The sequence below is a fragment of the Sphaeramia orbicularis genome, chromosome 7, assembly GCF_902148855.1.
Source record: "Sphaeramia orbicularis chromosome 7, fSphaOr1.1, whole genome shotgun sequence".
NCBI classification, from domain to species: Eukaryota; Metazoa; Chordata; class Actinopteri; order Kurtiformes; family Apogonidae; genus Sphaeramia; species Sphaeramia orbicularis.
Window position 1 is genome coordinate 1732269 of NC_043963.1, and position 10000 is coordinate 1742268.

Sequence of the window (10000 nt, forward strand, 5' to 3'; positions counted from 1 at the left end):
TTGTTGTGTTTGATGTTTTTGTTGTTTTTTATTGTTTGTTTTTTGTTGTTTTGTTTTGTTGTTTTTGCTGGGTTTTTTGTTGTTGTTTTTGTTTGTTTTTGTTGTTTTGTTGGGTTGTTGTTTGTTGTTTTTTTTGTTTTTATTGTTTTGTTTTTATTTGTGTTTTCCTTCCTTGTGCTCTTGTTCCTCTAATGTTTCTAATACTGTCCGTTCATCCATAAATACATTCAAACCAAGTGAACATCTGATCAGACACGGACCCACCATACAGGTCTGATATTAGAGGTTTAACCCGGTCTAGGTTTACCTGGGCCCTCTGGAGCTCTGACCCAGTCTGTGGTTCTGGTTCTGACGTGGATGGTCCAGGAGGGTCAGGTCTAACTGAATGTGAAGTTCTGGAACTAGAATACAGTCAAGCATGAGTTCCTCACATGGATATGAGTCCAGTCCTGGTTCAGGTCCACACCTGGGTCTGCCTGAATGGTGAAGACCCGGGTCTGACGTGGTCCGGTCTAAGCAGGAACATGGATTCATGCGGACGCACCTGATCCACCAGGAGCGGACTTGGACCTCCATCTGGACAGGTCCTGCAGTCCACCTGAGTCCTGTCCCAGATCCAGACCTGACATATGGTCCCGCAGGCCCCGCCCCCTCCGTACAGGTGTGTTCCGCAGGGGGCGTGTCCGGCGCCAAAACCCAAACTTTACGCACCTGCCGCGGTTCCGCTCCTCTGCGGGTCCGGACTCTGGCCCGGCCGGTCCCATTCGGTGCAGATCAGACCGGATTATCGGTTCGTCGAGGCACCCTCCTCCGGTCCCCGGTGCATCTGGGTCGCGGTGCCGGGTTCTTGCAGGGACCCGGTCCGACTTGGACGGCCTCCATTCCCGTTTCCGCATTCCCGCAGCCGCCGTGCGCACTGCGGGCGCGGGGCTCGGATCCGTGAGCTCAACAGAAAAAAACCGGTCGGTCCGGCTGATCCGGCCCGTGCTGCAGTATGTTCCCCGGTGGAGGCGGAGGGGGGCGGCGGAGGACCGAGCGGGACACAGCGGGCCGACACGGGCCGTCTTCAGCGGACTGACGCGTCCTATCCGCCGGGGTTCGCGGCTCCTTGGTGCCGGGGATGGAGGGCTGCTGTCGGACCTGTATGCCGTGCTGTAGCCGGCTCTGGAACTGGATCTGGCCGGACTTCCGGTACCCCTCCGTGCCCAACAGTAACCATGTCATCGCCAACCCGGCGGCGCAGGCGGCGGAGATCCGCACCGTGTCCGGGGACATCCGCGCCCGTCGCCCAAGAAGCGGCCGGTGCAGCTGTACGCGGCGCTCTTCGACTTCGAGGCCCGAAGCGACCACGAGCTGTCGGTGAAGGAGGGGGACAAGCTGTCGGTGATCGAGAAGCGGGGGGAGTACGTCCTGGCCAAGAAGCTGACCGGGTCCCTGGAGTCCGGACTCATCCCGGCCAACTACGTGGCTCTGCTCCAGGACGAGTTCGCCAAACACAAGTGAGTTCAGAACCGGGTCCCCGGTACCGGTACCAGGGCGCAGAGGTGCAAATGTTGGAGCTGTCAGGTTCACCTGTGTCCGGTCCGGTTCAGAGAGATCCGAACCCGGAGAGGACATACGTGAACGCGTCAGCTGTTCACCTGATCAGAACCATGTGGGTCAGAACCATGTGAGTCAGAACCAACACGAGCCTGTGAGATCAGATGAAAGTCCTGGAGGAAAGGAGCGGATGTTAACCCGTTCAGCTCCAGCCTCTGTCAGACCAGGACATGGGTGCACTGGTGGACCGGTTTAGGAACCCAGGAACCCACCTGAGACACAGAACAAGAACTGAGGGATTAGAAATACACATTTAGGGTCAAACCTTTAAAAAACAGCACAGGGAATGATCTGAAACGGCCATCTGTTCAAATGAATAAATATGTTTTTTTTACATAGGTCCTGCTGATAGATCAGTGCATCCCTGTTTACATATTATCACATGATGTCAGACAAATGAACAAAATAATTGAAAAACTCAAAATAGAAACAACCAAATGAGTCTGAGCATTAATGACATTGAATTAAAATGTAGAAAAAGAACACAAACCAGCAGGAAGTTTCATCGTATCATATGTTTGAGTCAGTTAATGTCCACATTGTCAACACTGACCCAGAACAAAAGCCTTTAACCTCCTCAGACCCAGGAAATGTCAGCAAAGTACCAGCTTTTTTGGTTTTTTGTTTTTTATTAAATCAGTGCCTATATTGGAAACAGCATGATGCAACAGTTTTTTCAGATGCAGTTTTTAAAATGTTTATGGAATGTCCTTTGTGGTGGACAGTTTTCTTTTTTTTTTTTTGTATAAAGTTGTGAAACTGTTGTCCACAAATGTGGACAGAAAACCCACAGCTGGGTCTGAGGAGGATAAAACTGGTCCTATGTGGTCCTGATGTTCCAGACTCTGACCAGCAGGGGTCAGAACCAGAACCCCCATGAAACTGACCCATGGATCCACAGACCGGATCAGTCATGAATAAAGGTTAAAAGTCATAGTTTCATCTGTTTAATGGAATCATCAAGTTTAATTCAACTCCAATTCACAGATGTTTACTTTAACAGATGATGAAATAACACTGGTAGTTTACATTATAGCTCTGTTAGCTTAGCCATGTTAGCTTAGCTCTGTTTTTAGGCTGAAAACAGCCAGGGTAAAACCACAAATCCCCTCAGTTTTCTGTTCAGTTTGAACAGTTCCACCTAGAACCAAAATTAATAATAATATGAACCAGTGTTGGTGTTAATCACTGACAGATGACAGGAGGAAAAATGAAACAAATAATACAATTTATATGAAGAATATAGAAAAAAGAAGTTTTTCCATGTTTTTTGGATCAAAAACATGGTTTGTTTCCATTAAAAACCTGTCATTTAAAGGGTTAAAATATGACAGTTATTGAATATTTGGTATTTCTGTGTATGGATCAACTTGATGAAATGGAAAAAAAAAACCTTAAATAGTAAAAAAAAAACCTGTATGAAAAACATTCTGGCATCAGTAGTGAACTGTGCATTATGGGCTGTGGGTGATTAAAGGGTGTCTGGGCAGATCCCAGAGGGTTAAGGAAGCTGATTCAGGTCCTGATTGTGCGATGGTCATGTGATCTGCAGACCAGGTGACTCAGGGTGCTGTCATCATATCAGGACACGACGTCAAACAGTTTCAACCAGTGTTTCCGTGAAACTGAGTGGACTTGAGGCTTTTCCTCAGGTCTGTGGAGGTCTGCGTAGACCACAGGTGTCAAACCTGTGGCCCGTGGGCCAAAACCGACCCACCAGGGGGTCCGATCCGGTCTACGAAACGCAAACATACACTGAGGATCAAAACCATCAGTGGTGTTTAAATCCTTTTAGTTCAGGTTCCACTTACAGAGCAGGTCAGTGTGGAGGGACTCCAGTAAAATACCAGCAGAACATCCCATAATAATGACCAGTACACAGTTCTGTCGGAGTGGAAAAATACAGTGAGTTCATATGGAAATATTTACAATTACAAAAAAAATATGAATAACCTGAACAAATGTGAACATGACATGTGTTCATATAAACCAGACCAGAACCACTGAACCAGACCAGAACCACTAAACCAGACCCACTAAAGCAGACCAGAACCACTAAACCAGATTAGAACCACTGAATCAGAACCACTAAACCAGACCAGAACACTGAACCAGACCAGAACCACTAAACCAGACCCACTAAACCAGACCAGAACCACTAAACCAGACCCACTAAAGCAGACCAGAACCGCTAAACCAGACCAGAACCACTGAACCAGACCAGAACCACTGAACCAGACCAGAACCACTAAACCAGACCAGAACCACTAAACCAGACCCACTAAAGCAGACCAGAACCACAAAACCAGATTAGAACCACTGAATCAGAACCACTAAACCAGACCAGAACCACTAAACCAGAACCACCAGACCAGAACCAATAAACCAGACCAGAACCAATAGACCAGACAAGAACCACTAAACCAGACCACAACCACTAAACCAGAACCACTGAAGCATACCAGAACCAGTAAACCAGACCAAAACCAGTAAACCAGACCAGAACCAGTAAATCAGACCAGAACCACTAAACCAGAACCATTAAACCAGACCACAACCACTGAACTAGAACCACTAAACTAGAACCACTGAACCAGACCAGAACCACTAAACCAGACCAAAACCACTAAACCAGATCAGAGCCACTAAACCAGATCAGAACTGTTAAACCGGACCAGAACCTTTAATATTCAGTGTAATTGGACCAGTATTCTGCCTGTTCTTAAATCTTGTGTGTGCTTGTAGATCCACTGTGTTCTGTCCGCTTTAATCAACATGTAGAAATAATAAACAGGTGTAATATCGGTTCTTCACATCTTAACAGTAGATTTTAATTAGAACCATGTTCATGTAATCTCCTTATTATTCTAAAATGAAGGTAAAAGTTTGTATCTGTCATTATTTGTATGTTTTCTGTTCTTATTTGACTGGTTCTGACCCCTTTAGCTCATACTGGTCTGAATGGGGAACCTGGACTAACCCCTGCTCCACAGGATCAGGTCCTACTGGTCTGAAAACCCTCAGATGATATCAGTTTGTTGTGTTTCTCAAAGTTCTGAGGAGCTGCTTGTTGTTAGTTTCACTGAAAACCGATCCTGGCCCCGCCCTCGGCCCCCCCCCCGGAAAATAAAAGTAAATACAGGTCAGATTCCTGAACAAACAGCTGCTCTTTTACTCATGATGCATTCAGGGTCCAATAAAGTGTCAACTTCATACATAAACCCAGGTTAACTGGTTGGTCCGGTTCTGGTTTGGACCTGGATCGCTTTCATCTGAGGGTCTCTGTGCTGTGGTTGAGATCCAGGTCTGTTTGTGTCGTTTGTTTCATTGTGTTTTGACAGTTTGCTAATGCCTCCTACTCATGTCCTCTCCTTGTCTCCTCTCCTCATGTCCTCATGTCCTATCCTTGTCTCCTCTCCTCATGTCCTCTCTCATGTCCTCATGTCCACTTGTCTCCTCATGTCCTCTCCTTGTCTCCTCTCTGGTCAGGTGGTACTATGGGAACATAAACCGGGTCAAGGCTGAGAAGTTGCTGCTGGCGTCCCAAAACAAAGATGGCTCCTTCCTGGTCCGCATCAGTGAGAGACAGCGACGAGTACACCATCTCTGGTGAGTAACACACCCACAAACAGGACATCAGCTGGGCTCATGGGGGTTCTTCTAGACCACACCCACAAACAGGACATCAGCTGGGCTCATGGGGGTTCTTCTAGACCACACCACAAACAGGACATCAGCTGGGCTCATGGGGGTTCTTCTAGACCACACCCACAACAGGACATCAGCTGGGCTCATGGGGGTTCTTCTAGACCACACCCACAAACAGGACATCAGCTGGGCTCATGGGGGTTCTTCTAGACCACACCCACAAACAGGACATCAGCTGGGCTCATGGGGGTTCTTCTAGACCACACCCACAAACAGGACATCAGCTGGGCTCATGGGGGTTCTTCTAGACCACAAGTGTCCAACACGCGGCCCGGGGGCTAAAGCCGGCCCACCAACAGGTATAGTCCGGCTCACAGGAGGAACCTGTGACACTGAAGATATTCAACAGATGAGTCCAGTTCCACATTCAGACTGGTCTGATCTGAAATGGATCAGAACCAGTCAAACAATACCAAAATAGTGTATAAATAAAATACTACAAAAAATATTTATTTACAACCAATCCAAACAAAACAGGTCTGAATAAAGTAAAAACAAAAAAAAGTTCATTCCTGAAGAAAATTAAGTGCAATTTTAACAATATTTTGCTTCAATGTATCATTTATACACAAAAACATTTAAGAACAGGCAGATTATTATTATTAAAATTATACTTAAGTTTTTAAACATGTCAGGCTGTTCATTTTATTCAGGTTAATGACATTTTATTGTTAAAGGACAGTTTGTTCATGTAATTTTCAAATTTTAACATTATGGGGTTTTTTTGCACAAAAACAAAGCACTTTTTTTTTCTTTTTTTAGTGATAGTTAACAAGACATTGTGGACAGAAAAACAGCAACACATAAACAAAGGGAAAATCAAACAAATAAACAAACAACAACAACGACAGTATTGACAACGACAACATCACATTACAATGAAAAAGATCACAAATGTAAATAGGAACTAATCAGCATAGCTTGGTTAGGGGCAATGGGGAAAAGGGGAAGGGGGGGTGTGAATGAAAGGGAGAAAGAGAGAGGGGAAAATAAGAATTGTTGTAATAGAACAAAAATATATAATGATAATAATAGCAGTAGTCTAATTTGTTAGTATTATTGTGGCGGCTGTAGTGGTGGAGGCAGCCACAAACGAGTTAAATAAGTTAATATTTATAATAATGTATTTGTATCAGTTACTAGTCCAACACCACTGTTCTTATCTGTGGTGTCATTTTTACACTTAGTTACTTCCTCCCAGGGGTCAGACTGGACCCTTTGGCGGGCCGGTTTTGGCCCTCGACCGCATGTTTGACCCCCCGGGTGATGGGATCCACGTTAAATGACAGTTGATGTCGTTTCAGTCCGGAGTGAGGGAAGGTGTTCCACTTCCGCATCCAGCGCTCCGCCATCGGCGCCTACTTCGTCTCAGATAAGATCTCCTTCGCCACGTTGGGAGAGCTGATCGCGTACTACCAGAAGAACCGCGGAGCCTGGGGGTGATCCTGGACGAACCCTGTGCCCAGCAGGTAACGCCAACGCCCAACACGCCGCAGTCACAACCACAGTCTGTACCGATGGAACCGCAGCAGTTCCATGTGTTCCACGTCCTCAGTTTAAACTCCACAGTGTCACAAACACAAACACAGCATCGACACTAAACACATTCAGACCTGGAACAGCATCAGACTGTCTGAGGAGCAGGGTCAGGACTGGGTCAGCAGAGGGGTCCAATAGAGCAGGGGCGTCAAACTCATTTTGGTTCAGTTCCATATTAGCCCAATTCATCTCAAGTGGGCCAAACCAGTAAAATAATGACTTAATAATCTATAAATAATGACAAATCCAAGTTTTTCTCTTTGTTTTAGCACAAAAAAAACCCAATTAAAATATGAAAATATTTATTTTACAAAAAAAAGATGTGAATAACCTGAAATTTCATTTGAAAAATTAGTGCAATTTCAACAATATTATGCCTCGACTTATTATTTATACATGTACATTTACACACAATGTTCCATAAACATTTGGTAACAGGCAGAATATTGTTAAAATTTTTGAGTTTGGAACTAAAATTTGAACAATTTCTACAATATAAGAGATGTAATATTGTAGAAGTTGTTCAAGTTTTAGTTTAAAACTCCAAAATTTAACAATATTCTGCCTTGACTTATTATTTATGCATGTACATTTACACAATGTTACACAAACATTTGATAACAGGTGTAATGTTGTTAAAATTTTGGAGTTTTGAAACTAAAATTTGAACAATTTCTACAATATTACATCTGTTATTATTAACACAACTCCAGATCACAGTGGATCCATAAATGCACAAAACATTAGGAACAGACAGAATATTGTAAAATTGCACATTTCAGGTTGTTCATCTTTGTTTTTATTTATGTATTTATTTGCATTTTATTGTGAAAGAATAGTTTGTAAATGTAAATATTTTCACTGTGTAAGGCTATTTTTTCCACTTAAATTTTTTCCACATAATTTTTCACAAAGAAAATTTGTCGTTGTCATTATTTATGGGTTATTGTGTTATTTTTACTGTAGATCACACTGGTCTGTATGTGGAACCTGAACCAAAAGGATTTGGACAACCTGGACTGTTCAGGTTCATTTTTGCACTTTCATCCTGTGGGTCGTAAGGGAACCTTTGGCGGGCCAGATTTGGCCCCGGGCCACATGTTTGACACCTGTGCAATAGAGGGTCTGCATGTGACGTCACGGTGGCCGCCCACTGAGTGTCAGAAGAGGGGAGATGAGTGGCAGCGTTGGCTTCAATACTGTCTAAACTGAAAACAATATTAACTAGAAGCAATCGGAGAGTGTAGACCTCCGCCAAGGCCGATCAGTACCCCCCACCCCCACGCCTCCACCCCTGATCACCACCAAAATTTAATCATTTGTTCCTTGTGCCAGTATCAACATTTCCTGAAAAATTTCATCCAAATCCGTCCATAATTTTTGAGTTATTTTGCACACAGAGACAGACAAACCGACGCCGACAAAAACAGAACCTCCTTGGCAGAGGTAATAAAAAATGAGGAAGAGCGGATTGTATGAACAGGTTCTTAAAGCAGTGGGAGCTAGTTTTACAGACACGAAAGAAGAAAGAAAAGAGAAGGAGATGGATCCACAAATCCAGGAAACCAAACCTAGATCTGTGGATCCTGTTTGGTGTCAGCTAACATTCACTGATGCTGTATTTTTGGCTCCAATCAGACCTGAAATGACCTATTGTTTTGGCTAACGGTCCTTCTTAGTGCAGCTCTTGGTTTCATGATCAGATCTTTCCTGGTTTTTGTCTATTTTGTGATTGTGAACCTTGTGCTCCTACATGATTAGTAAACGAACTGAACTGAGGCCAACTAGTTTTACAAATACGGAGGAAATGGAGAATAAGCACGACGGAGTATTAGGACCACAGAAGAAAAGAAAAACACTGGGCACTACGAGTATAAAGTCATAAAATACGAATAAAACCTGTAATTTTATGATAAAGTCGAATACAAAAGAATCACAATGTTATTAGAATAAAGTCATAGTTATAAAAAAACAACTCATAATTTAAAAATGTCATTGGTTTATGAGATTAAAGTCGTCATTTGACAATAAAGCCATAATATTACAAGAATAATGTGTTAATTTAAACCAGGTGGTGTAAATCTGCTAATTTCCCAGAATGCAGTGGTGCCCTGCTGGTCCACAGCAGTAGTATCTGTGTTGGATAAAGGACTGGATCTGAACTAGACTCAGTAAATCTGCTCAGTCCCAGTAGATCATGCATATATTCACTGGGGTCAGTCCACGATCTACTGGAAATGACCTTTGGATCAGCTGGTTCTGGGCCCTAGTTTTAGACCCTTTGGATCAGCTGGTTCTGGGCTCTAGTTTTAGACCCTTTGGATCAGCTGGTTCTGGGCCCTAGTTTTGGAGCCTTTGGATCAGCTGGTTCTGGGCCCTAGTTTTAGACCCTTTGGATCAGCTGGTTCTGGTCCTAGTTTTGGAGCCTTTGGATCAGCTGGTTCTGGTCCTAGTTTTAGACCCTTTGGATCAGCTGGTTCTGGGTCCTAGTTTTGGACCCTTTGGATCAGCTGGTTCTGGTCCTAGTTTTAGACCCTTTGGATCAGCTGGTTCTGGGTCCTAGGTTTTAGACCCTTTGGATCAGCTGGTTCTGGTCCTAGTTTTGGAGCCTTTGGATCAGCTGGTTCTGGTCCTAGTTTTGGAGCCTTTGGATCAGCTGGTTCTGGGTCCTAGTTTTGGACCCTTTGGATCAGCTGGTTCTGGTCCTAGTTTTGGAGCCTTTGGATCAGCTGGTTCTGGTCCTAGTTTTGGCGCCTTTGGATCAGCTGGTTCTGGGTCCTAGTTTTGGACCCTTTGGATCAGCTGGTCTGGTCCTAGTTTTGGAGCCCTTTGGATCAGCTGGTTCTGGGCCCTAGTTTTGGACCTTTGGATCAGCTGGTTCTGGTCCTAGTTTTGGACCCTTTGGATCAGCTGGTTCTGGTCCTAGTTTTGGAGCCTTTGGATCAGCTGGTTCGGGCCTAGTTTTGGAGCCTTTGGATCAGCTGGTTCTGGCCCTAGTTTTGGAGCCTTTGGATCAGCTGGTCTGGTCTAGTTTTGGACCCTGGTTGTCAGTCCTGATGAAACCATGTATATTAGTTTCAGGTCCAAATAGCGCTGACCCCCTCCCCCTGGATCAGGTCTGGATCCTCCATTTGGGTCCACATGTCAGTGTTCA

The 10000-nt window shown here is 44.5% G+C and overlaps 1 protein-coding gene across 1 annotated transcript in view; it reads left to right on the plus strand.

The window, feature by feature from the left end:
• Positions 1-697: 697 nt before the first annotated feature.
• Positions 698-10000, plus strand: part of LOC115422275 (tyrosine-protein kinase SRK3-like) — a 22297-nt gene continuing 12994 nt past the window's right edge. Inside the window, 6 exon segments of the mRNA XM_030138524.1 lie at positions 698-1277; positions 1280-1499; positions 5089-5181; positions 5183-5212; positions 6612-6727; positions 6730-6776. Of these exon segments, the coding sequence (XP_029994384.1) occupies positions 1121-1277; positions 1280-1499; positions 5089-5181; positions 5183-5212; positions 6612-6727; positions 6730-6776 (663 nt within the window). The 5' untranslated portion in view covers positions 698-1120.